The 27,740-nt window shown below is 40.6% G+C and overlaps 2 protein-coding genes across 2 annotated transcripts; both read left to right on the top strand.

Moving 5' to 3' along the window:
• The first annotated feature begins 13 nt into the window (after positions 1 to 13).
• mtf2 (metal response element binding transcription factor 2) lies at positions 14 to 9,214 on the top strand. Its single transcript, XM_085378115.1, has 15 exons — positions 14 to 189; positions 1,059 to 1,272; positions 1,430 to 1,511; positions 2,633 to 2,743; positions 2,900 to 3,000; positions 3,416 to 3,594; positions 3,693 to 3,788; positions 4,127 to 4,195; positions 4,451 to 4,574; positions 4,928 to 4,995; positions 5,119 to 5,289; positions 7,745 to 7,871; positions 8,044 to 8,102; positions 8,293 to 8,394; positions 8,585 to 9,214. Exons 1-15 carry the CDS (start codon positions 185 to 187, stop codon positions 8,958 to 8,960), a joined length of 1,884 nt encoding a protein of 627 aa, XP_085234241.1. The 5' UTR covers positions 14 to 184; the 3' UTR covers positions 8,961 to 9,214.
• A 6,124-nt stretch (positions 9,215 to 15,338) lies between these two features.
• ccdc18 (coiled-coil domain containing 18) lies at positions 15,339 to 27,359 on the top strand. The gene is made up of 23 exons (XM_085378321.1): positions 15,339 to 15,488; positions 15,702 to 15,808; positions 16,928 to 17,056; positions 17,254 to 17,350; positions 17,447 to 17,568; positions 17,724 to 18,003; positions 18,169 to 18,256; positions 18,714 to 18,931; positions 19,204 to 19,314; positions 19,404 to 19,535; positions 19,691 to 19,825; positions 19,977 to 20,054; positions 20,168 to 20,284; positions 20,379 to 20,546; positions 20,932 to 21,074; positions 21,468 to 21,631; positions 21,740 to 21,953; positions 22,081 to 22,180; positions 22,293 to 22,430; positions 24,442 to 24,570; positions 25,106 to 25,243; positions 26,069 to 26,512; positions 26,607 to 27,359. Exons 1-23 carry the CDS (start codon positions 15,354 to 15,356, stop codon positions 27,357 to 27,359), a joined length of 4,140 nt encoding a protein of 1,379 aa, XP_085234447.1. The 5' UTR covers positions 15,339 to 15,353.
• Positions 27,360 to 27,740: the final 381 nt, after the last annotated feature.

Here is a 27,740-nt window from a genome sequence, read left to right as displayed (position 1 = left end):
CAAAATGGCGAACTTGCTTGGGGAAAATGAACCGTTTGTTATTTTCTGAGGAAGCCACAAACCCCGCATGTTTTCCCGACACGCTTTAGAAGTGAATTCAGTTGCTCGAAGAGCGGGATAAGAGCGGCTCTTCTGTCCGGTTATTTTTGTTGTACGAGTCGTTTGTGGAAACGGAGGTGACCGAATGAGGTATTGTTGTCATGTTTTCCTCCCGTTAGGGGGGGTGTGGGTCCGACGGTCAGCGACCTGGCTGGGGTTACGGCTTTGCATGTGGATTATTCCCGCTGCTGAGCTCGCCCAGCTGCCTACTATTTAATATACAAGACATTATATCAGCCTGCAGCGGCATCCCAAGCTGTCTTTTTTTCATCTTTGCTAAGTGGCTGGCACTGAACATGTCCAATCATTATCCGAACAAAGGAAAGCCTGCATTGGAGGACAGGGTTTAAAGGCGAAGGAAAAAAATCAATACTTTCTTAACATCTGAAATGAATAACATTTACAATAGAAGCTAGAAATATGACATGTTTTATTAGTATGATCAAAGTATTAGCTGTCACTGAGACCTGTAGTTGAATGGAAGTGTTCAGTAGTAAGTACATTGGTCTTTATTTTTGAAAGGGTGGTTAGGTTTTTGTTTTTTGTCTTTCATTGCATTGAAGCCATGTTACTGACTATGTGGTTAATTAACAATTAGCACTAATTATGAGTATAATCACCTGTTGTTCAAAGCCAGTGGAGAGGAAATGCCATGTTTCACTCTTTCTTTTGTAAGCCCTTCTGCAAGCACACAATGCATCCTTGTGTTTGAGGGCTACACGTACAGGACTGTTACTCTGCTGGTTGTTATCAGTTAAAAAAAATGCCAATAACATACATTAAATTGTACTAGTATTCTTTTGAGGATCAGAATACACCACATATAAATAATTACAATCTGTTTACAGTAAGCAGGAAAAAAAATCGCATAAATTAACTTTGCACTTATTCCATATCCGCTTACTCCATAGTCTAAATTCATGTCTGCCTCTGTTCTCTTGCCTTGCACTGTTTTTCAGAGACTCAGGGGTTGTGGATCACCTGTCTGTGCATCACAGAGCTCATCCCCTGCAGCAGCAGCAGCGGCAGCAGCAGGCTGTGTCCTTGTCCCCCACAAGCCTTTCTGCCAGGGGAGAGTATGGAGAAGACAGCATGTCTGACAGATTTTCAGAAGGACAGGATGTCCTGGCCCGGTGGTCAGATGGCCTTTTCTACTTGGGAACAATTGCAAAGGTTAGTGTGAGGATGATGCATATGATGCATGCAGGTAAACGGACTGTGTGGAGAGTGTTGGCGGAAAAACTCTTGAAATCAGTATAGGTCATCTACAGCAAAATCTGCCCCTGTCGCATCTGGAAACAAGTAAATCTTTCTTTGTTTTGTTTTTCAGATAGATCGGGACAAGCACCGATGTTTTGTGGTTTTTGAGGATCGGTCAAAGTCTTGGGTTCTTTGGAAGGATATTCAAACAGGTGAATGAAATTTAAAATGTGCAATATATTTTAGTTTAATTGCTAGATAATATGCAGTAAAGATACTGTAAGCCATTGCAAAGAGGGTAGGGAGTCAGTTATCCACAGTTTGTGCTGTGCAAACCTGTCTGCCTCTTCCTGGACTTGCTTATCTCTTGCTCTTCACACTGACAGTTAACTGTAGAGTGTATCAGTACAGTCGCAGCGCATTGCTAACATGCAGACGGGCAGCTATCGCTCCACTTAAGCCCCTTTAGCTATTATGGTGTTAAGAAAAACGTATTCTTCATTTTTATTCTTAAATGGGATGGGTCATGAATAAAGCATTAATGAAAGACACAAAGACGCTATGATCAGACACATTCGTCACATTTGACTGTAAACGATTTGTGAGAAGTATCTGGTTAAGATTTTTCTTGGCATTGTGACATTTATCAGATAACTTTTTATTTATTTATTTTTAACCTCAACCTGATCGCGATAGTTGAATTGTGATATATTAAAAAGTATGACAAAGATTCACCACATGAGATGCAATCAAAATCTTATTATAAATTCTATTCCAGTGTGAGTGTGATAAAGCGATATGAGGCAACTGTTGCTGCGATTTGGCGCTACAGGGGGAAAAAAATTGGTTTGAATAGAAATCCACTTTCCAGGTCCACAAGTAGTTATTACAAACATCCCACACCCTCGAATATCCTCAGGAGGATGAAGGCAGCAAACTGTCCGCAATCAGGATGAAAACTGCTTTGTTCCTGCTGAATCAAAAGTTAAGTCAGTAGACGGAATCTTCTCTCTAGTATCCTGGTGTAGACCTTCAGGGACATGGAAGTGCAATTTCGCCCACACCCCCCATAACCAGACAGTTTGGATTTTATTTATCCAGGTTGTAAAATATTTTCCCTGCCACCTTTCTCTAGTTTCAGCTGGGTGAATTTGAGTCGTCCTTCTCACAGCAGCAAAAGTTGCTGTGAGAGGGATGTCTTTTGTTCTTGTGATGACTCGGTGTACTCCTCTGACCTCGTTTGACTGAAAGCTGCTCTAAATTATACCCCTAGTCATACCACCATTAATCTGAAACTTTAGTCGCTTACCTTCATGACTTTGCTGCTGTTTAGGGGAAGAAGATGATGAGGATGACGACGACGAAGACATTGTGTGCTCCATATGCCAAGACGAAACTTCAGAGGAACCCAACGAGATTGTCATTTGTGACAAGTGTGGACAAGGTATCATTTATCGTCTTTGATGTTCCAACATAAGCCAGAAACAGTTATTTTATATGATATTTGTAACACATTTAAACAGCCAGTCTCAGTAGTTTATTTATTCATCTGTTGTGCTCTAATCTCTGGCCATTACGGATGTGTTCATTTGTGTTTTAGGCTACCACCAGCGGTGTCACTCCCCTGTCATCGATGCTGCTGTCATCGACTCTGATGACAAGTGGCTTTGCTCAGAGTGTGAGCTCACTTCTCTCGCTAAGGTACAGATTTTTCTTTAAGAAGAAATACGTCAAACATTTACCTTGAACAAGTGGTTTAGACGAGTTTGTTAACATGACACATGTCTGTTTTGAAGAGTGCATTACTTGCTTTGTTTGTAAATCAAAGTGGATATAAAAGACTTCATAGATTCCAATGGAGTGAATAAAAGTGATTGAGGCTTTAATCCCACAATAAAATGTCCCAAGATTAAGAAACCCAATTAAGTGAATGAGGCTAAACTATTCTGAGGTCATTTATTTATTGAAAAATCCCCAAATATTTATGGAGAAATTAAAAATTTTCCAAAGAGCTTACCAGCTTTAAAAAGCACCTCTTTATATGTGTTTACCAAATTTTCTTTTTATGTATTTATTTTGGTGGGAAAAACACGTTTTTTGTTTGTTTGGTTTGCAGACGGGTGGTCCACACAGAAGAGGGGCGTCTGCTAAAGACTTTCTGCAGCAGGAACAGCAGGAGCCGCAGCACATGGAGCTACACCTGTCCTTCCCATACGTGCTGGAGGAGCTGGTGTGGGACCACGGCCACAAAACCAACATCCAGCAGTGCTACTGCTACTGCGGCGGTCCAGGAGAGTGAGTGACGTTGCATATTCTGGCAAGAGTGAAAAGCTTGGATGGAAATGTTCCCATGTCCACAAAAGTTATAATGTTCATATTCTGTTTGCTTGCAGCTGGTACCTGAAGATGCTGCAGTGCAACATGTGTCAGCAATGGTTCCACGAAGCCTGTCTCCATTGCTTACAGATGCCAATGCTCTACGGAGATAGGTGACCATATTTACTGCTTCTAATGTAAATGTTTACCCTCGACAGTGGATCTTGACTGTATTGTTGTACGTATTCAAGTCTGCTCCCCAATGGCCTGCAAAAGTGTGGCTTTGGAGAACAAGGACAGCCTATTAAAACTGGTCTTGAAATGATGGTGAATATACTTCTGGGTAATATTCAGTTTTTAAGTCAAGTTTTGGAAAAAGTGCGTGCACACAAACAGAATGGTAAAAAGAAACGTGTCTCAGTGGACAGTCAGCTAGAGCATAGCTAGGTTTTTATGTTAAAACTTTATATTGTGTTCTTGTTTCCTGAGGCCTTTTTATTTTTGCCTTCAGGTTTTATGTGTTTGTTTGTTCGGTTTGCAATGGTGGACCGGAGTACCTCAGCCGTCTGCCTCTCAGCTGGTAAGAGGAACTTGTACTTTGACACACACAGCTGGCTTTTTATTCTATTAAATTACACAAGCATGCATTTACTCTTCGTCTTAAAAGCTCTGCTACCTTTGACGCCCAGGGCTAGAGAGCTGTGATAAACTTTTACTCCACCTCTGTAATTAAATCTTGTGGCTCCAGCAAACATATTTGGTGTCTTTATATTAGTATTATTATTATTATTTTTTTAAGACAGACTGAAAAACAGTATTTACTGAAATATTTCAGGAAGGATGTCGCACACCTGAGCCTCTACAACCTGAGTGTGATCCACAAGAAGAAGTACTTTGACTCAGAAATGGACCTGATGGTGTACATCAATGATAACTGGGAGCTGCTGCAGCTGGGTGAGGTAAGGATAAGTTATGTAATGCACCAGTGACCAATTGTAGACCAACAGATTTTTTTTTCTTCTATTATTCATATTTCATTTCATGTCCCATCCATGTTTACTTGTTAGATTTGGAACAGGATGTCAGGAATTGGCAGCCACACAAGTCAGTGTTTTTTGTTTTGTTTTTTTGTTTGTTTTTTTGTTTGTTTTTTTGTAGCTGCTTAATGCATCAGGTTGATTGGTGGTCTGAAAGCCACACTGTTAGGTAATCCTAGTAGAGGGTTATTTCCCAAATAGAAATAACCTGGCCCCCATTTGGATTTTTAAATATTTAAGTTTTTTCTTGTACAATATCTTTCCTGTGTCTACAGCTCGCCAACACTCCACGATCAGAACGATATGAAAATGTTCTGGAGGCGCTTAACAATAATAGCTGCATGTAAGTTTATCTGCTGCTCTTGAAATCTTTATGCTGATGACAACATCAAAGTGCCTCAAATATCTCCCAGTATTTGCACAGACTCTATGTTTTTTACATGGCCACCCTTTCACCGTGTCCCAGGTTCATGTCAGGAAAGGAGGTGAAGAAAAAGAAGCACTTGTTTGGCCTTAGGATCCGTTTTCCTCCTGTTCCCCCCAACTGTGACGAGCCAACCAGCAGAGTGATGGAGAAGGCTTCACATGAGATAACCATCAAGGGATGCAAGTCCACTAAAGCACTGTCCGCCATCAGGTTAGACATGAAACGTGTCGATGCCCTAAAGTTAAAGGTGCCCACTGGATACTGTGTTAACCTGATCCTGTATAGAACTCATTAATGCTAGGTCCATGTAGGGAGATCTAAAGAGAGATTCAGAATAAAAAACAAAAAGTTGGCATCTGCTTATTGTTAGTACTTATAACGATTATGCTTGTCTGGTGGGAGGAGCTTAGCGCACGTAATGTAGAGTAGTGGTGGGGGACTAAGCCTGAAAGTTGTATCACTATTTTTCAAGGAAGTTTGGGATAAAGATATTTATGACGCTATGTGGCCCAAAAAATACTGAACTGTGATTGCACCTTGCCGGGTGCAGCTTCGATGATCTTTTTCCTGTGAAGTGCTGACATTGATGACATGCTAAGCTAATTTTGAAGTGTGAATCTGTTGCCCTAAGGTGGTAGCAGCAGCAGCAGCAGCATTATAGTGCAATAGAAGTGACACATAAGTCAAATGCAGGCACTAAAGTTACCTAGGTAGTTTTTTTTCCCTTTTTTTCTCAGTGAAAATGTTTATTTAACACTTTATTTACTGTTAAAGTGTTAACTACACCTTGTAACAGGAGCTATACAGTACCTGTTTCATAAAGCCCTACTTTCCCATCATGTCACCATGAAGCCCGTAGACGGTCTATAAAAGATGGACCTAGCCGTTGTGACATCCCCCCCTCATTGGTTTCTGAAATAGCATTTTGAAGCCTTGTGTTTGGTGCTCCTTGCCACGTTGTGTTTTTTGAAACAAGACTCAGAGAAGCTGACCGAAAAGTTGAGAACACTCATACTGTACTTACTTTTAATTTACTTGGTCGCTGAGCGCTGCTTTATGTTTGATTTGACTCAAAATGGGATCATTGTTCATGTCATATCTCATGTTGCATTCTTGACTAGTAGACTTGAAACTGGTGACTGAAATATAAACCTGTTGGGAAATCGTTAGTCAAGTCATAAATAAAATGAGATGTAGAGCCACAAGGTCATGGACTTTTCATATAGTGTGACTTCTTTTGCAGTGACAGGAGTCTCCCCCTGCTGGCCAGAAAGAATGGCCACTTTACCTTGAAGCCTCTCCATCTTTTATATACAACCTAAAAAAGAGAAATGATTATTTGCTAATAAAACTCCTGTTATTTGTTTTTCTATAGTTCATCATTACATGCACAATTTAGAAATTGCTGGTGTTAGACTGGCGAAGTTAAGGACCAAAAAAACTTTTTTTTAGCTGTGCCCCTTTACCTTGTTAATTTAATTTAAGAGTGTGATTTTTATTTTTTTTTTATTTTTTATGTATTATAAGAGCATTTTGTTTGTTTGTTTGTTTTACTCTAAAACAAAAACAATGCCCCTTGTGATCTACAGATGAGGACAGAATTTTAGCCCCCCTATAAAAAGCCATTTTTGTGAACTATTTTCCAACTACTGTTAAACAGAGTGAGGAAGTTATAATATAGATTTTCCAAATTATGAAATGATTCTTCTTTGCACATGAAACAAGACTATTTCACCAAAATTAGCAGGATTGATATTAGCCTCCCTGTTGCTAATATTCAGTTATCCTTCTTTTGCTTGGTAACAGCATGCAGTAGTTGTTGTTGTAGTTTTCAACAAGTCTCGCACACAACTCCTGAGCAATCCCAGCCCAATCTTAAATCTCTTAAGCGCCTCCAGATTTGATTGTCTTCTCAAATGGATGTTGGTCTTTAGTTCACCCCGCAGATTTTCAGTGGGATTCAAGTCGGAGCTTTGTACAGGCCAGTCAGTAAAGCTCATTTTGGTCTTGTGGAGGTCGTTCTTTACCAAGAGCAACATATGTCGTGGGTCGTTGTCATGTTGGAAGACGAAGCAAAGAGCCAGTTTTTGCTGCTGACTGCTTGAGGATTTCTTTCAAAATCTTCACATCTTCCTTCCTTCCTTATTCCTTTGACCTTGATGTGAAACCCAGATCCAGACACTGAAAAATCCCCACGACATAAAACTTCCACCTCCACGTTTCACTGTGGGGACAGTGTTCTTAGGGTTCTGTGCCTCTCCCTTCTCTCCAAAAGCAGCATCTCTGTAGTCAAAGAGCTCTAGTTTAATCTAATCTGACCAAAGGATGCAACTTTCTCCAACTTGTCCCTAATTTCTTTTTCTTTTTTTTTTCTTTTACCTGAAATCATTTGCTTATTAATTTCTAAAGAAAATATGTTTAGAAATATGTTTGAAAAGTTCTTGCTCTGTTTAAAAAATAAATAAATAAAGACAAAGTTTTCCAAATTTCATAGGGTGGCTAAGAATTTTCTCCTATCTATAGATGAATTTCCCTTTTTTAAGATGATTTTCAAGGGTGTCCTAACAGTTTACATAACACATGAACTGCCTAACAGTTTCACTGTTATTTCAGGCACAACTGCCTTTATATGTAAAACTGTTCTGAATATTTGTTGTTGCTCTAGAAGTCCCAGTGCTCTTACCAATGGCACAGAGAAGAAGAAGAAAAAGAAGAAAAGAAAGAGGAAGCAAGGAGCACGCTCTCTGGAGACTCTGGCTAAACCACAACGCTCCAGTGAGCCCTCGTCCCAGGTCTGTCTGTATGTTTGCATGTGTGTCCTAGTGGGCGTGAGCTTGGGTGTGTGCATGGAGGGATGGGTATTTTTGCATTGTTATTTTGTATAGGTGTTAGACATTTACTGTTGGTGTTATATGAGAAGAAACCATCTTTTTGTTGTTGTTTTTTTTTCCTTTGCTTTGACAGGAAATCAGGAAACCGCCACCGTTAGAGCCCCATGCTATGGATCACTTTACATCTGTCAAGTAAGTAGGCAATTATAAACTGTAGTTCTAAAGCAATCAGAACTGTTCAGCTTTGTTAGGGTGAAGATTCGGGCAAAAGCAAATTGAATTATCAATCACAAACACAATGTGTTTATTTGATTTGCTTGATTCACTGTAACATAACAAGAACCATAATGTTTTAATCTTTTACCTTCCCCCAAACCACCAGGAGTGACAGGTCTCTGCTGTCTTTAAAAACTTCAGATGTGGAATCCATCGGCGCCCTGAGCACTTCAGAAACTACCTCAACTAGCATTTCAAGACAGTCCAGGTATGCCTGCCTGATGTTTGCACTGCACTGAAAGTAGAATTGTGCTGGGTACAAACTCAGACTTGCATGGCTGTAGACCTTAAAGCCTTGTTTTCCTAATTTTCTGTAGTCGGTTTTTTATTGTTGCTCTTTGAATTAACAGCATTTTTTTTTTTTTTACTTCCTCTTTTTCCTATCAAACACCCTCCAGCCTCTGCAGCTCCAGCAAGACGCGTACAGCAGCCCCCATCATGCCTGTTTCCCCTCCACCTTTAAAACGGAAACGTGGACGGCCACGGAGGGTCCCCCAGCCCCCCACCCCAGACATCCCCCCTCCCAGCTACGCAGACCCACACCCCTCAGCCACAGAGTTGTTGAGCTCCCTCCCAGGGCTTCACTCTGCAGACATAATTCACGGCATGGACCCCAACAGCCAGCTCACCCACCTAAAGAGCTCCATCAGCAACTATTTTGGAGCAGCGGGACGTCTGGCCTGCGGGGAGAAGTACAAAGTCCTGGCCCGACGGGTCACCCTTGATGGCAAGGTGCAGTACTTGGTGGAGTGGGAAGGAGTCACTGCCTCGTAGGTTTTTTCACATGTCGCTCGTCACTTCTAACTTTTCACCAGCACCCGTGGGACGTTTATGTCTGTGCTGAGGACGTGTGTATTCAGAGCATTAACTGATTATATGCCTTTATTTAGTTTGGACAGGAGCAAGTTCTGCTTACTGTAAAGCCTACTGGTTCAGTCCAGTCCAGGGTGACTTTTACAGTTATACACACCGTATATGTGTTTAAACAGTTTCATGCACAGCACAAAGTTGTCACAATAGCACAGCATTTTTGTGCTGCTGTGGTTCCAACTTCAACTAACAGGTTTGAGTGTTTACAGAGAACAGCCCCTTTTATTCAGATGCAATTCATTCATCTGTATACTGCACCTGTAGGCTTTCAGTGACCTGTTATTGTGCTTAATCCAGTGATATGCTTTCATTTCAAGACACGTTAATAATAACTAACGTTGTGGGTTTTTTTTTCAAATAATATCTTTAAGTGTTATCTTGGAGGATAAGAGAAAGATGGGGAAGTTTTATTAACTAATGCTTTTTTTTTTTTTTTCCTTCCCCCCCCCCACCCTACCACCACCACCAAATGAGGTAAATAATAATCTGCACCCACAGTCGTGCCCCGTCTCTCTCTAGTCCCAGCTACGAGTACCTCTCAGTGCCTTTGGCAGGCATGTTGTTCAGCTCTGTTGGAAAGTGTGCTCGTTTGTGAGCGGTTAAGGAGAAACTCGAAGCAAAAGAGATGTGCTGCTGCAAATGTTTATTGTTTTATATAGAAGTATACTACATTGATTATTACCCTTTCTACTTGTTCTGTCTCTTGACTTTTCTGTTCAGCGGGGCAGTTTTTTGTTATTTTAATCATGGATTCACTTCACACATCAAGTTGATGGAATATCCGTTAGGTCGCCAGCTCATTTTCAGTAACAGTTGGATCATTTCAGCTTATACAAGGCAGTATTTGTCATGGATGGTAACGTTCTCAATTTTTAAAAATGTATTTGTCTACTCCTAATAGTTTAAATTCAAGCGTGGGATTCTTATAATTAATCTCTAAAATTCACAAGCCCATATATAAGGGCATTCTTGGTAAATTGTGTCACTTTGTTTTTGTCTACATAAATCTCCTTTTTAAAGTGTTTTGATTTGAATTAAAGAACCTAACTTGTTTTTTGTTTTTTCATTTTGTCTGATAGTAAAATAAAATCCTGCATAAAATGAATGTTATATACCCACCAGGAGTTCAGAATTGTTCCCTATGCATGTTAGTCCTTGTTAAAGCTGTTTGCGTATTTAACTGGACCGCATGACTCAACAGAAGGAAAGTTCATCGTTATGATCATTTGACTCAGGCTCTCAGTTTTGTGTGCGTGTGCGTCCGTGTGTGTGCATGCGTGTGCGCGTGTGTACAACAAAAAACATTGCACTTGGGTTTTTTTGTTTTTGCTTTCATGTCAAGTTCACCTTGTGGTCTACACACTCAGGATATGCCCCAAAAATGTCACTGCAATGCATATGTCTCTTCGCTGTGTGGCAGGAGGATTTAGTGTAAGTTGTTCTCATAGTGTTGCTCATCAGTATTTTATTTTATTTTTTATATATATATATATATATATATATATATATATATATATATATATATATATATATATATATATATATATTTAAAAAAAATTTTTTTAAGACGACCCTCCATGTGTCATTACTTTTGACCATATTTCCATATGTAAGTTTTTGATAAGTCTCATTTGTGGTCTGTTGCAAAACCTACTTGTTTTAAACTGGGTCATAACACAATCACTGGAATATAAAATGCTGTATATCATTGCAATAGGTGAGTATTCAGTTGGTATCTCTTTTTGGAGATGTTTCTGCTTTTGTTAAAACACACAGACACTGACATGTCTTCTTTGTAGGGGTATAGTCAGTGTATTTCAAGCTACTCTCTACTCAGTCAGTGTCTCAGCCGACATGTTGCTACCACTGGCTTCCAGCAGGCTTCTGTAGCCAAAGAACATACATGTAATGTCTGCTTTGTCTTTTGAGATTTTTCTTATTACATTTTTATACATCATTATATAGGTTGATGTGATTTTTGAAAACCTGTTTTGTTAAAGGATTAATAAAGTCAGATATTTTCAACTGTCCTGTTTCTCATGTCTAACTGCCACGTGTGCACTCACGGCAGGACCACGAGTGTCTAAAAAGGTATTTATAAAATATACAGCGAGAGGGAGATCACGTGCAGTGTCCTCTTGTCTGCTTTATTTCTGGGAGCTAGCTCCACTTTGAGGTTCGCCTGTGGTAACTAGGGCTGAGTATCGCCACTGATTTCTATAATCGATTCAAATTTGACTCAGAAAGATTTTGAATCTGATAATTTAACAGTACAACACTTGTGAGACTTCATCAGAGGTGTAAGCATCACAGCAGACGCATTTGTGTCAAAGTGAGGATAAAACAGAAAAAGATTGTTTCAGCTGTTTGGTGGTTGTTGAAATATCTTTGTGAGCTGTAACCTGAGATTCTGGTGCTTCTGGGAAAATACATTTATATTTAAAAGTCAATTCAGGATTTAATTAATCATCGTGTTATTCAAGCTAAAATAGATTTGAATCACATTTTTTTAACCCACCCCTACATTTAATACAGCTTTTAATAGGCACATTTGAGAACACCACATTTGAATACAAAATCAAAAGTACAAAATACAGGCAAAAAGCAAGAGGAAAACGATCCACAGGTCAACAGGCAGGGACATAACAGTATGAGACAACAGCTGAGGTCTGATTCTCATACCTGCATTAATTTACTCATAATGTTGAAATTATGGGGGGCAGATCAGCAAACGTTTATTTTTCCCTTTATAACAACTGTGCACAAGAAGATTTCTTTAGGTGACTCATCATTTAAAATTCTTCAGTGCTTACAGTTATGCAGAGTCAGGCATGGAAAGGCTGCTCTTTGTGACAGGTGGGTACTGACATTCATGGGTGCAGCTGCTTGCTGTCCTCCAGGCTTTACCTCAGCTAAACCTGTGTCTCTGAACTGGACCTGTCAGTGTTTGTGGTCTCATAAGATCTCCTGTGATATTTAGTTTGCATACTTGGATTATTCAGGCTGCACCCACCTGTAAAAGGTGGAAGCTCACCAGGACATTCAGAAGTAACAAATTCCTGGCTCGACTGTTTTGTAGAAGGGTTTCTCCTTCACCAATTCTTTTTGTGTTAGCAATAGACTCTCTAGGCATAGCTGTGAGAGCAAATACAGAAATATCAGGTACCAGAATTAGAGGAAGAGACCATCTAATTTCTTTATTTGCAGATGATATTATATATTTTGACTAATCTGAAAGATAGTATCCCTATTTTAGTAGCATTAATAAAAAAAAATTGGAGAATTTTCAGGATACAAAATTAACAATTCTAAATCAGAATTAATGTTTCTTAATGAGAAAGAAAGAAGGTGGTCTGTTATTGCCACCCCATTTAAAACAACTACAACAGGCTTTAAATATGTAGGCATTATGATTACCCCAAGCCTCAAGGACATAACCTCAATCATTTATGATCCCCTTGTAAGAAGAAACGCTAAACTGTTGGATAAACCTGCCTGTATCTATGATAGGCCAGATAAATATCCTAAAAATGACAATTTTACCAACATTTTTATATTATTTCCAAACACTTCCGTTGCCTCTACCAACTTCTTTTTTTTTTTTACATTTTAAACAAACTATTTAACCAATTTATTTGGAATAATAGGAAGGCAAGGCTCTGCTTAAAACTACTTTACTTGCCCTATGAAAGAGGGGGTCTCCAAGTCCCCAACCTCAGATGGTATTATATGGCCGGCCAACTAACATCAGCCACCCATTATTTCTGCCCAACAACACCTCCAGCCTGGGTTGACATTGAGCAAAAATCTGTTCCAGATCTTCCGTTAAACACTTTTCTATATTCTTCAGACACTAAGACATTAAAAAAGAGTACAAAGAACCCTTTCTTGAATAATACAACTATAATTTGGCATGCAGCACATAAACATGTGGGCGATCCTCCATCACTTTTGCAATTCACCCCTATTTGGGGAAATGAAAAGTTTACGCCTCGTGAAAATTATGGAGGATTTAAAATATGGAAAAATAAAGGTATTCAAAAAAGTTAAAGACCTATATGCAGACAGCATGCTTAGTTATGTGAAACACATTTAACACCCCCAAAGCACTTTTTTAAATATTTACAACTGAAAAATAATTTGTCATCAAAACTGCAAAAGATTGCTGAATTCCACCATTAACAAAAATAGAGGAGGTATGTGTTAAGAATACAAAGGGAAAAGGTTTTCTCTCTATATATTATAATTTATTGATGCTTCCCTCCAAAGACTCTGGATGCTTGGAGAAGGGAGATCCAAGAGGACATGGATGAAAATGACTGCAACCAATAATAACCTATATAACACCTGCCAAGCTTTATCATATGTCCAATGATATTCCAGACATCTGTACTAAATGTTTATGGGAATGTCCTAAAATCCAGGAATTTTGGAAAGATGTTATCAAATGTCTGTCTGAAGTGTTTAAGGTAAAAATCCCTTTAAAGGGTAAACTCTGTGTACTTGGAATATACCCAAGGGAATTTAAGCAACCGGAAAAACAAACTAAATTACTGGACTATGGACCACTTCAAGCCAGAAGAGCCATTGCACTATGTTGGAAGAGTATGGATGCTCCCGTTGCACAGGAGCCGTGAGAGCCAGGAACTTGTGAGTTGTGTATGTCCCATCAGGCAACATTCATACCTGCTCTGTTGGCAGTTCCTGTGAGAAGGAGAGGCCACAGTGGAGCTGCCAAGGGGCAAGTCGCAATCAGTTTTTGGCAGTGACTTTTATATAACCTTTATTTATGCAGTTTAAAAAATCTCATTAACATTAAAAATGTATTTTGTAAGAGTAAGCTCGCCAAGAGGACAGCACAAATGGCAACAAATATTACAATGGTTCTGTAAAAATATTTTAAGTGGGGATAAAGGATTGGTTATAATGTAAGTACAATACACAGAATTGTAAAGATACAACTATATTCAACTAATTCTATATATAACCCCTTTGTAAACCCTGTTCACCGAAGTCTATTTACGAACATACGTAAAGATATTACACAGAAAAAATACACAGAAACATTGGAAATCAGTTTTTGGCAGGCAATCACTTTTTGGCACACCACACGCGCCGTTGTTCGCGGCTATCCCTCTTCACCAATCAATTCACAGGCAACTCAGTATTACCCAATAGCAAGGTTGGTTGTTAGTTGTAGGCGGAGACTAGGAATTACAAACTGTTTTGGATACCTTCTCCTTCATTGCAACTGCATAGGGTAACGTGTAAAGATTTGTCACAGTAGAAACGATAAATGCGTATGATATGCTTTTATAGCGTAAGAACAATAAAAAGTAAATTTTTAGTTGAAAAGTTAATGCTGCCTGTGGGTCGTTTGGTGGCTTTTTGCTGTGAAAACAGTGATAAGGTTGAGGAGTTAGCCACCTGTTGATCCATCGAGCAACACTGTTTACATTTAGCGAGCGTAGTTGTTCTGGTGTAGCCTCGGATACTTAAAACATAGCCACATGCTGATGAAGTTAAAGGTCTTCTGGAGCTTTTCAACCGTTCACACAAGCGGTAAATGTTGCTTCAGCGCCGGAAAGCTAAATATGCACCCGGTAATAGTCTGATGTTTGACATCAAAGAGCTAATCGGTTTGAGGGAGCTCAGCCTACACAGAAGCTGAGGTGAGTAATCACAGAGACCCAACCTGTAGCTGGTGTTTTTTGTAACAGAAACCTGCAAATATGTAGTATGATTCTGTTTTCGAGCCGTCCACCCTCTTCTCTTGGTTTCCTCTCGCTGGTCTGCAGTCAGTCAGATGGCCGTGGTGATGAACAGGTTCAGTCCTGGCTGCCTGATGTTATAATATCTTGTGGGACGGCTGAGAGACGGATTGTTGCTGGTAGGTCCAACCTCCTCCAAGTCAAAGGTAAAGGGCAATGGAGTTATTTCTGAGTGAAACACTAAGAAAAAAAGTGTTTGAATATCATTTACACATTACCTGTCACATCGGACTATGTTACATGCTGTATAAAGGTATGCACGTCCATGAATTCGGTAATTGTTCCCTCAAATGAGAGAAACTATTTTGGTGGGCTAGTTTTGTTTGCATAAAGGGTGACTACCCATTTGTGGGCTGGTTAGTAGTCTATATTTTCTGTACACGTAAAACTGAGTAAGTTGTTCAAAAAAAAATGAGCAGATCTAGTGTTACATAGCAGCTCTAGGGTAAAAAAAAATAAACGTTTCTCATCCACTCCTGTGTCATGCCTTTGTTTGTCATCATCATTCAACACTTATTCTGTAGAGATGGAGTCCATTTCTGCTTCGAGGAAGAAGGTTGGCTGTGTGCGGCAGGAAAACGCCTGTCTGACTCTGCAGGATGAGCAGCTCATCAGTGACCTGGATGCAATGCAGTATGAAATGGCTACCTCCAAATCTCAGGTATGATATTACACATGTGATTTTTAATTTTATTATTATTTTTAAGTGGAGCTTGTTAAATCTTTAAAGACTGTGGGTTAGTCTGCTGCAGATGAATGCAGTGTTAAATTAGTGTTAGATTTCAGTGTTTTTTTTCCTTGAAATGTCAAATATGATATGACAAGTCTCCCGTAATAACTAGCAGAAAGTGTATACATCTGTGTTCGTTTGCAGGTCTACCTCAGGGGCCCTAGGGCTGGGGTTCACAACAATGTGGTGGTCATGAGTGAACAGATTCGTCAGCTTGAAGCGGAGCTGGAGGCTCAGGCCAAAGAACTTAAGTATGTCATTGACTGAAATATCCACAAGGTTTTTATTCTTAACAGAACATAAAAAAACATAGCTCAAGCATTTAAAGTGATTTTTATGAAAAATATTAGCTCATTTTGAATTTGATGGCAGCAGCACATCTGAAAAAATTTGGAATGCGTGCAACAAATGGGTGGAGAAGTAAGTGGTACTGAAAAGAAACATCTGGAGGAACAGTTTACAATCAGTTTAGTTGGGAGCAGGTGTGTAACATGATTGGGCATAAAAAGAGAGGCTGAGGTTCACCAGTCTGAAAAAAACAAAACAAAACAAAAACATAATCTACAAATTGTGGAGGAATTTCAGAATAATGTTCCTTAATGTAAAGTTGCGAGACTGCGAATATTTCATCAAATGGACTAACGAAAAGTGGAAAACTGTTTGTGGTCAGGTAAAGCCATCAAAAGGCATCTTTGAATGCCTGGAGGTGGATCAGAGGCTGTGAAATTAACAGCTTGCACATCTGCAAAGGCACCGTCAGTGCTGAAAGGTGTATATACAGGTTGTAGAGCAACATATGCTCCCATCTAGAAGGGAAGGCCTTGCATATTTCAGGAGACATTTGGAGCATCATGAAATGAAAACTATAACAAATTGGAACAGGCAAAGATGGGAACAAACAGGACAACATTCCTCTCCCAAAAGTCCAGCTGGTCTCCTTAGTTTCCAGATGTTTCCAGACTGTTGTTAAAGAAGGGGGTTGCTACACAGTGGTACACATGACCATGTCCCAAGTTTTTATTTAGACATACTGCTGCCATCAAATTCAAAATGAGTTAATATTTTTCTCAAATATGTAGATTTTCTCAGTTTAAAGATTTAATTTGTTTTTTATTGTTAATAAAATAGAATATGGGTTTATAAGTATGCAAATCATTGCATTCTGTTTCTATTTACTTTTGAGTAAGTCAAGCTGGAACCTTTCAGTTTCTTTAAAAAGGTCCCCAAAAGATCAAGTTCACTCTGGGTGGAAATGTGGCTCTTTATTCGAGCTTTTCAAGATGTATTTATTACGTTTGCCTTTTGTTTCTTGAAACTGTGCCTTTAATTTTGGCATTAATAGCATAACCTGTATTGTCTGTGTTTCCCAGGGCAGCAGAGCTGAGGGCAGAGTGTTGTCAGGAAGCTGCAGCTCACAGCGACATTGTGGTAGCGACTCTTACTGAAGAGCTGAGCACACTCAGGGAGGAGCTGGAAAAGAAGACGGCGTTAGGAAAACGGTGGGCTTATATCCAGGCTCAGCTCTGCTCATGATTTCAATCAGTACAGTTTAAAATATGAGTGAAAATAAAAGAAAACAATCTGGTACAGTGTGTTTTGTCTGTATGACTGTCTGTATTGGGCATCACATTTTCTTATGTTTAGTTGAATTATTTACTGTATTTTACTAACGCATGTGCAACACCATGGCTTGCAGGGCAGAGCAACAGAGGAATCAAGCACTTGAAAATGCAGAGAAGCTCAAAGAAGCCTTCAAAGATTATAAGGCTACAATTTCCATTAAGCTTAAAAGGGTGTGTTTATTGAAATATTGATTGATTTAAACTAAAAAACACAGTTTTACTTGCATGTTAACATCAGAAATATATGTTTTGGTTTGTGGTTTTCAGGTGATGGAGAGTGAAAACAAACTAAAAGGAAGTCTCATAGAGTGTGACCGAGAGAAAGAGGAGCTGGAGATGAAGTGCACTGAGCTGGAGAGACAGAAGGCAGAACACAGACAGACAATTAGGTACTTTTAATTTAACTGCATCGTTATGTAGTTCTTTGATTGCTCGCAGGATTTCTAATAATCATAAAAGGGATGATTTTGTCTTTTATAAGGAAATTTCTGTGTGCTTGCATAGCATGTTTAATCTGCATAGTTTCTCCTCATCTATCTCGCAGTCAGCTGACGGAGGAGGTGAAACAGTTTAAGGCTGCGGCCGCTCGCCTCCAAGCCCAAATTGAAGAGGCTGGACATAAAGCTTCGCACCTGGAGCGGCAGCTTATGGAGCGAGGTGCAGAGTGCAGGGATGTGGCCTCTTTGCGGAGGGAACTGGAAGACCTGCGGGCTGTGACCCACAGCCAGGAGCAGAAGGTCGCCCAGAGCCAGAAAGAGGCTCAGCTGAGCCAGACAGAGCTGGCCGGCTTGGAGGCCATACTGTCCCTGCTGCATCTGCGGGAGGTGGGGAGACGTCTGTGTGTCGTTTGTGTTCTTACCCAGTTTTTGAATCAAGGTTGTGCTACGTGATTATTTTATTTGCTTCCTCAAAACAAGCCGCCCTTTATGGCTGATCGTGCAAAGCAAAGACATGGTTACTGTTGTCACACTTTTTTTTTCTTCTTAAAGGGTACTTTGGGTCAAATCTGTGCCAGTCCTTGCATGTTGCCCCCAGTGGACTATACGGGAGCTGCACACCTGATGAAGCTAAAGCCAGGTAGGCTCAATCAGATTAATCAGTTCATACTTGCAACATACTCTTCATCTTCTTTTTTTCAAACTGAAAGGGAAATTATTTGTTGATTACTAACAGTTTATTTCTTTGCACTTTGTGTATGTAGTTTAAAATGCAAGAGTTTAAAACCAGCCTCTGAAATTATTTAATCTAAAAAATAAAAAGAGTAAAGCTTGTGGGTGTAGTGAAGGAGGACATGCAGAGAGGAGAGGATGCTAGGGTTTAGGATGAGATGGAGCCAGTTCACTGTGGTGAACCCTTAAAGGGAGTGACTAAAAACAAAGTATAATGAATAAATTATGAACTAGTTAATGATTTGATGTTTTAAAAGGAATGTAAAGTTAAAAATAAATTCCAATATCTATCCATAAAAATGCCTAAAAAAAAACAGAAAAAAGAAAAATGCATCAACTGCAGTCCTCTCTGTTAATCCCGGCAGGTGAGGGCTACCAGCAGCTCACGCGAGTGCTGCAGTCAAAGGAAGCTGAGCGGCTGAAACAGAGCAACCTGATCGAGCGGCTTCAGGATCGTCTGAGCAGGGCCCAGGAGGAAATCTCCTCCCTGCAGAGCTCCATGGCCCAGAGAGCCTCCCACTACCAGAGCCTCCACACAGAGCTGCTGGACAAACTCAAACAAGCCACAGACACAGAGAAAGAGGTAACACACTTTTTCTTATGTTTCCACACACACCAGTGCTAACAGCAGTGTAGCACATACAGTATTATTTCTACTTACAGATTTTTTTTATTGGAACAACTCAAGCCAAATGTACCAAAGGGTACAGTATAGTATTTTATAGTATAGTATTTTAGGTAATAAATCACTAGATTGTAAAGTGTACAGCGAGTTTTATAGCTCAGTAAGCTTTTGTTCCAAGTTTCAAAAGTCATGACTGTTACTTACAGATTAACTGTCTCTGTTGAACTCAGTTAAAGAAGAAGAAGGCACGAGTTGCCGCACTGGAAAAGCAGTTACAGGAGAAGACTTCAGCCTACAGTCTGGCTGCACTGAAAAACACTGAGCTGGAGACTCAATTACAGGTACGCGGTTATGATTCAAATGTAGTTTTTCTACTTTTAGAAAGTCAACGGCAAATCACACTTTGGTTCTTTTTTCATTTTGATTAAAGGAGAAGACCAGCAGCGTCCAGCATTACCAGTCACTGCTGACCAAAAAGCAACGAGAGTATCAGCAGTCTCTGGAAAAGTGTCAGCAGTCTCATTCTCACCAATTCACAGAGCAGCAACAAAGAATACAAATGGTGATCTACAGCTTTGTCTTTTACCTCTGTATTATGAATTTAATCATACTGCGTAATATTAAATGTGCTGCAACCAAAGGGTAAAGAAGAGGAAAGATGGAGATAATCTGCACTGTAATATTCCTTGTAGTAAGATTATTTTCTGTCTCCTGCAGCTGCAGTTGTCTCTGGAAGAGGTTCAGCCTCGGGTGGCAGAGATGGAGCAGGAGTTGAGTTCCCTCCAGAGGGAGCGAGACGAGGCTCAGAGAACAGCTCTGTTGCTGCAGAACTCTCTAGATCAGCTCACACAGGTCAGAACACTTGTAGCATAAGACCACAAATGCATCCTCTGTTTCAGAAGAAGACATGTAGACGGTAGAAGTCGGAGAACCATTTAATAGACATGCATCACAGTACATATGCTGTTTATGAATGAAAAACCTGAAATTATATTGTTTTCAGGAGAAGCAGGTGGAAGTCAGACAGAACGAGGAGTTTCTCCAGAGTTTCAAAGAGCAGGCAGCTCGCTCTGCAGCCAAGGTGTGTACAAATAACACTGCTAACAGATTTGGTTTACTGGACATGAACTTCTAGAACAAGCCAGGAATCAAACCACATCAACAACTGCAGTTACCAATTTGTTTCTACACCAGGTGTGTGAGCTGCAGTCGTCTCTGTCAGCATGCAGAAAAGAGATGAACTCATACTTGCAGCAGATAGAAGAGATGAAGAAGAACTACGAGACCGAGCTGGAGAGGAACAAGGAGAAGGTACAGTGTTGGTAACAATGCAGGAAAACTCATGCAAATTCATCCAAAACCCACTTCTGAGGCACATGTTCTCCACTCCTTCCCTACTTTTTAGGTGTCCTCTCTGCAGGAGAAGCTTCACAGCACCACTCTGGTTTGTCAGTGCTCCAGTGAGGAGAACCTGCAGCTGCAGCTTTCTCTCCAGCAGCAGCAGACCATGCTCACAGAGAGCAGCGCTCGAGTTTCTGAGCTGGAGGAGAGCCAAAGCCAGCTGCACAGGCAGGTGAGCTAAGACGGAGCAAAAACCTTCTCACTTAGAAGGTAAACTTGGGGAAAAATGCATTTTGCATACATGTTTTATTGTAATTTATGCTTTGTATTTATAAGTGGTACGTTTAGAGTTGTTGTCATATTTTTAGTTGAATGTATGGAAAATGCTAAAGATTACACAGCTTCAGAACACACAGAAAAGTGACTGTACCCGAATATTCAGACCTTTTCTTAGACACGTTTCATCGATAACTTTTATTTTTAAGTATCTTTTCTGATGCGTCTCCTGATTTATACGGCTTGTAAAACTGTAACAGTTTGCTGTTTATTTTTATTCATAGGGAATAACAATAATTCAAATCAAAGTGTATGTTGTTGTTGGTACTCTCTGCCTGCAGGTGTCGGGTCTGGAGCAGCAGCTGGAACGAGCCCGAGTGTCTCTGCAGGAAGAATTAAGCAAGAGACAGGAAGATAATCAGGTGAAGGAGAAGAAGCTGCGGGAGATAAACCAGCAGAATGAACGGCTCTCAGAGTCTGTGAGGTGAGCACAGCTAAAATAAGAGAAACTATAGCTCTAGTTTTAGTTATAAGAACCATGTTTGCTTTTTAAAATGCAAAGCTTGGTATTATGGGCGTAACAGTCATTCGCTTTTGTAGCTGTTTAATGCAGTTTGTATGGAGGTTTGTTAAAGTTTCATTACAGTTCTCACTTTAAAAGGAGCAAGAAAATAAAAGCACTTTAAGAGTTTGAATCGAAAGAAATATTTGCTGAGCCAGTTTAGTTTCTAAAAATTCTGGAGGGTCTCCTACTCCCAAGACATGGACATCTTTCCAGCTGTGCTGAATTAAATCTTATAAAACTGCAAGTGTGCCTAATTTCTTGCAAGATAATGGTTTGTTTTTTTTTTATTTGTGGGTTTTTTTTTGTCTGCAGACATCTCACATTAGAGGTGAAAAAGTGCAGGGAGGAGCTAGTGTCCAAGGAGTCAGAGCTGGAGCGTCTGAGGAAGGATGTCGGTGTTAAGACTTCTCAGATCAGCTGTATGGAGGAGAGCCTGCAGCACATAAAGAGCCAACTCATCAGCAAGAATGACATTGGTAAGACGTGTTTGTTTTTCTCCATAGGTTTTGTGGAATTCTTTTATCTTGTTTAAATACTAGGAGCATTAACACAAACACAACTTAACAAACCTCTCACCCTCCTAGTTATGGATCTGGAGAAGGCGCTTAATCGTAGTGAGGCAGATCGGCGCAGCTGTTCTCAGAAAGTCGAAATCTTAGAGGGGCAGCTGCAGATGGTGCAGAACGAGTTGGCTGACACTCTGAAGCAACTACAGGAACTCAAGGATGTTTTACAGAAAACCCAAAAGGTTTCAGATGAGCGGCAAGCCTCGGTGGAAAAACTGACTGTCCAGCTGAGGTGAGAGCATGGCGTCATGTGCTCAGATGAGATCTGTTTTGTGTATTTATCCAGAGAAAATAATTTGCTGTTTAACATTTAATAATGTCTTTTTATGCTGTAAGTATTTGTGTGTATGACTTTACAGGGAGACCCAAAGGGAGCTGGAGGAGAGAACTCACGAGGTTTTAGACATGGACAACGCCCTGAGGGAAAGACAGGGGGAGCTCCAACAGAGAGCAAAGCTGGTACATCCCAGACGCACACAAGCATAGCTGATGTACAGTTCATTTAATCCGTACCATAGTTTGCTGCCATGACTCATCATTTTCCTCTTTCTCGACATCCTGTTGTGTTCAGCTTGGCCAACTGGACGTGGCCATCAAAGAGCACAAGCAGGAGCTGGAGAGGAAGGTGGAGTCTCTGCAGCAGAGCCTGGAAGCCAGAGAGAGAGAGCTGAGGGACGCACAGAGGGAGCTCACTGACAGAAACATGAAGGTCAGAGCTCAGAGCAAGTGTGTCACTGGGTTTGCCTTGAGGGATATTTTTCAGTTGGACCGGCATTAGAAGAATGGGAAAATAGAATGAATGAACTGACAATGTTTTGTGTGCTTCTTCTCACTAAGAAAACAAAAAACAGAACGATGTTTACGTCCCTTTTTGCATCTTTCAGTCTTTTTGTGCTGCATATTTCATCAACTTGTTTGCAGCTAGATTAAACTGTAGGATATTTGGATATGGAGCAGCTTTAATATGAGATGTTAATCAAACACAGTCAGTTCCACGAATGTTTGCGTACCTTATGTTTGCATTTATCTTGTGTTGTTACTTCATAAATCTAATTTCCATGCTGTAGTCTGGGTAAACAGAAGCAGCTGCTCTGAAGAGATGTACAGATCTAGTTTAGAGTCAGTTATAGAGTTAGAAAATGAACTCATGATTGGTATGATTTAGATAACACACTGTGCTGATGTACAGTTTACATACACTAGTCATGGTAATTTGGGGATTTTAATGATTTTCTTGAACTGCTCTGGTTCCAGGATGGAGTGATCATACAACATACATCTTTAATGACTTCAAAGAACAAAATCGGGTGCACAGGTTTCAGTTTATTTTTCATTTTCTCTAATCCACACAAGGTCAAAAGTATACACACAGGCTCAAATAAATACATAGACTCACTAAAACATTTAATAAGTGGTTCCTGTCTTTGAACTTAACAAAGGCTTACCTTCTCATTAGTGATCATGATTGACCTCTGCTAGTTTCTCTTGTCCAGCATAAAATGGATTTGTGTGACAGGACTCATTGGATTGTAAATCAGAGAAGATCTAAGAAGGAGTATTGTAGATTTGCACAAGTTAAGAAGGTCTACACAACTGCTAATTCAGTTCAAACAATTGGAGGTAAATATAAGTTATTCAAACTTGTCAAGGTCTGGAAGAAGACCGAAACCATCACTCTCAGATGAGAGGAATTTGGTTTGGATGTTCAGGAACAACCCAGGAACCACCAAGGCTGATGCCTACTATGAACTGGAAACTGCTGGAACTTCAGGATAACACCTTCAAGCCCGACTGAAATTTGCAGCTGCCCACATAGACGAGTCAAATACCTTCTAGTCAGAAGAAACAGAGATTGAGACCACAATGATAAGAAGTATGTTTGGAGGAGTAAACTTGGAGCTAAGAACACTGTACCATCTCTCAAGCATGGTGGTGGTAGTATCATGCTGTGGAGCTGTTTTCCACCTGTGGTACTGGTTCATTGCTCAAAGTGAATGAAATAATGAAGAAGGAGGACTACCTCTAAGTTCTTCAACTTAACCTCAAATCAGCAGCTAGACAGATGAAACTTGGACAAAACAGGATGTCTCAACAGGACAATTACACCAAACTGAGATCAAAACTGGTTTTGAAATGGATAAAGTGGGCTAGCATTAAGCTTGCCTTCCCCATCCCCCAAACTAAAACCTGTTAGAAAAAGTTGTGGACAATATTTAAAGGCTGGATCAGTGCCAAGAAACCAACCTCAATTTCAATGAACTCTACCAATTTTGCCCAAAAGCGTTGTTAAATATTCACCCAGTATTATGCCAGAAGCTTGCTGGTTACTGCCAAGAGTGTCTGGTCAAAGTGCAACATGGGGGCATTTAACCAAATAATAATGGGGATGAAAGTATATATTTGAGTCTGTATTTATACTTTTGACCTAATTTGGATCAAAGAAAATCCACATAAAATTCAAACTTGTGTGCTCACTTTTTATTTTTAAAGTTATTAAAGAATGTCTGCTGTACAGCTGTTAAGCAATGTGGTTGAAAAATTTGGGTGCACTTAAGTTTTGTGCTGGTGCGCCTAAGAAAAAAAGGCGCACCAGTGCAACCGTGGCAAAAAGTTAGTCCAGAGCCCTGTACAGTCATTCGACATTCATGCCAATGATGAGTGCATGTAAACTTTTGACCACAACTTTGTCTTTTTGCACATGTGTGTGTTTGTGTTGTCAGGAGTCTCAGGAGCTGTTTGCATGTCAGCAGAAACTTCAGAAAGTTCTCAAAGAGCTTGAAGAAACTCAGGGTCACTGTGAGGGTCTGAGCAGAGAGCTGGATGCCTCCAAGCTGCAGACCAAAGAGACGGTATCGTCAAAACACTGTTTGTTTCTTGATCATATTAGATCCATTAGCTTTGCCTGCATGTCCCTGTGTAAGGTAATAGTGGGTGGGGGTGTTCAAACTGTCACTTAGTGAGACCTGAGAGCAGCTCGCTGGTCTGCCACTGAGCAATCTTGATGCTCATGCTCAGTGTGTTCACTGCTATCAGCAGGAAGCATCAGTGACATTCATTAAGTAATTAATGACATTACAGGATTTCTCCTGGTGCAGAATCGGCCTTTAGGGAATGAAGCATGATTGGTTTGGATTAAACAACAGGGGTCTTAAGGCCTCCTGCCTTAACTTCTGTTAAAATCAATATACCATACTTAACAGAGGTCTACTTGTTTTCCTCTTCTTTCTTGCTATTTATAAAGTATGCTGGAGTTCATGAGTGACTGAATTAAAGGCCACTGATTTTCCTTTGGTGGCAGAACAAATTATATTTATGCAGGAAAAACCCTCTTCTTCATGTTGTACATCTGTTTCTATCATTAATTTGGCTGTGGTGTGTGTGCAGGAGGCCCAGCTGTGTGCCGTAGAGGAGGAGCTGACTCTGAAGGAGGCGCGCTGGCTGCAGTCGGAGGCCAGGCTTCAGGGCATGGTCACCGGCTTAGAGCAGGAGCTGGAGCTGGAGAGGGAGCAGCATAGCAAAGAGGTACTGTTGTCTCAAGACTGGTGACAGACTGCTCTGTTAACAGTAAACTAACTGTAGACTGTTCTAATGGGAAACCTCAACGTTGTGTGCCGTGTAGAGTTTGCCTTAGATCTGCTGATTTTAATTTAACTCAGGGTCCACAACACTTGATGGTGCACCTGATGTGTTTGCACCAAAGATAAAAAAACTAATAACTTAAATAATAAATCTTGAATTCCATGAAATGTACTTAATTTAATTTATGTGACACAAAGCCCAATCTATTATTTTGGCCTCTAAAATAATCTGTGTGACATTTGGATTTTATCTACCTCTTCAGTTTTCCAGAGAGTTGAGAAGTAAATTTCAGACACTTATTGTGGATTTATCCTAATAGAGCCCAAACTTCTTGGTCAGCACTATTTCTGTCAGCTTCCTGTCCGTGAGTCAGTATGTGTTTAAGCCTTTGTGGTTTTTCATGTTCTGTAGTCCTAAATATTGTTCCTGTTTCAGTCTGATTTGTTTTCCTCTTTTTTATTTATATTTGACTTTTACACGTCAGTGACGCCATATGATTTCCTTATTTTATAGTATCTTTTCTCATGTTACTTCATCTCTGTTACGCATAGCTGAGAACATGTTGGTTTTGCTTCTTTGTCTTTTTGCAACGTTTAGTGTGAGTTTATTAGAACACATCAAAACCACATCATGAAGCAGTCAAACAATAATGCTCATATTTATATTTCATATATCAGGTTCCATTTAACTAATTTATTTTAAACTTTCTGTCATTGGGGGGAAAAAAGCAGCACTTTTCTCACGCGTCTGTTTTCCCTCTGTTCCCAGCTGGAGTCTCTTCAGGAGACTCGAGGCCAGCTCCTCAAAGTCTCGGAGCAGATCTCCTCCACAATGCGCTCCTCTCAGGAACAGCTCACTGTTAAACTTCAGCAGAGCCAGACCCAGCTCGAAGAAGTCAGCGTCCGCTTTGATCAGACCAAAGCCCAGCTGGACCAAACTAAGACGGAGCTTGAGCACGCCTGGAAGCGAGCTACTCACCTCCAATCACAGTTAGACCAGAGCCAGACACAGCACCTTCAGAGCCAGACTCAGCTGGAACAGAGCAGGACTCTTTACGAGCAAACTAGAGCCCAGAACAGTCGTCTGCAGGCACAGCTGGAGCATCTCACTGCTGTGCTAAATCAAACCCGAGTCGAGGCTGCCCAGCTCCAGAGTCAGCTCCATGCCTCCGAGAAGTCCGTGGAGACCTCCAGTGATTCCCTCCTCATCAAGGTAGAGCTTTCTTTAGTCAGCATAATGAAAGTTGCATGTTGTAAGTTCTTTATGATAGTTTGTTTTTTAAGCTAATGTTCCCCTGTTCTGGCAGGAGTCTGAGGTGGCTCGTCTCCAGGCCAGGATCTCCAGTTTGGGACGAGCTGCAGACCGACAACATCTGTACAATCACAGCACCTCTCTCTCTTCTCTGCACAAAGTCACAGACTCTCCCCAGCTCTGCCTCTCTGCTCCTTCCCCTGCATCCTCCCCCAAAAAGCTTCAGACGACTATCAGCTCTCCTCCTCATGCCCATTCCACACACCTAAGCTCCCCAACACATGCGCAGATGTGTTTATCACCCTCTGCTCGCTCAAACCTTAAACCCACCTCGGCTCTTCATCTCTCGGAGAGCCGACAAACGTGTGACTGGCTGCAGAGCAGCAGTATTGACTCCTCCTTGGACCTCCCTGAGAGCGTAAAAGCCACACTGAGAGAGGCTTTGAGTAAGCAACCATGGGAGTCTTTGTCACACTCAATTTCCTCTTTACCAGACACAGTGGACCACAGCTGGCAGGGCCTCAGTGCCTCAGATGCCACAGTAATCTCTGATAACTCCTTCAACCCGCTTACTTACATGGTGGACAGAGAAAGTGACAGAAATCCAGACGTGGAAGGCATCGTGATGGAGAGGGATGAAGGCAAGCTGCTCAGTGATTCGAGGAGGGAGTCTGTGAGCACTCTGGTGGGTCAGGAGGAACAGGCTGATATGAGTTCACTGACAGGCATGCTGAAGTTTGTCAATCAGACACTGGCCATGCAGGAAGATCCTTCTTTATGGAGATCCATAAACCTACCACATACATGACACCGCCTCAGGTTAAAACACTCATTTAACGGTGAGTTAGTTGGTCATTTACACTCACCAACATGCACAGTTCTTGCAAAATTTCACTTCTTTTTTTGCATCATTTGCTCTGTTCTGCTCGATGGGTTCGAGGGGTGGTGCGGGCAGCAAAAACAAACGGCCTCCCAGCTGTCGTCACATTTAAATTTAAATGTCACTGAGTCCTGATTGGTTCACATCACACTTTTTACCAAGCGACCAAAGACCACTGAAAAGCCGTGATGAAATGAAACCTGTGTCCCTGAATTATCTGCTCTGTTACAGGAAATTAAATTTTATTCAGGACAACATCACTATTACTAACAGGTCATCAAAGGTCATGAAACATAGACACTGAAGGAG

The sequence above is a fragment of the Diplotaxodon limnothrissa genome, linkage group LG18 (assembly GCF_057381915.1).
Source record: "Diplotaxodon limnothrissa isolate DT_005_m linkage group LG18, D_limnothrissa_male_GT1.1, whole genome shotgun sequence".
Classification (NCBI taxonomy): Eukaryota; Metazoa; Chordata; class Actinopteri; order Cichliformes; family Cichlidae; genus Diplotaxodon; species Diplotaxodon limnothrissa.
This window is presented reverse-complemented; position numbering and strand designations above follow the sequence as displayed.

Excerpts from the sequence above, each read along its gene's own strand:
- mtf2 (XM_085378115.1), top strand. Across the intron at positions 1,512-2,632 it reads TTGGAAGGATATTCAAACAG|GGGAAGAAGATGATGAGGAT; the intron begins GTGAATGAAATT and ends GCTGCTGTTTAG. Across the intron at positions 3,595-3,692 it reads TACTGCGGCGGTCCAGGAGA|CTGGTACCTGAAGATGCTGC; the intron begins GTGAGTGACGTT and ends GTTTGCTTGCAG.
- ccdc18 (XM_085378321.1), top strand. The coding sequence starts at position 15,354 with ATGGAGTCCATTTCTGCTTCGAGGAAGAAGGTTGGCTGTGTGCGGCAG. Across the intron at positions 17,351-17,446 it reads TTTCCATTAAGCTTAAAAGG|GTGATGGAGAGTGAAAACAA; the intron begins GTGTGTTTATTG and ends TGTGGTTTTCAG. Across the intron at positions 20,285-20,378 it reads TGGAGAGGAACAAGGAGAAG|GTGTCCTCTCTGCAGGAGAA; the intron begins GTACAGTGTTGG and ends CCTACTTTTTAG.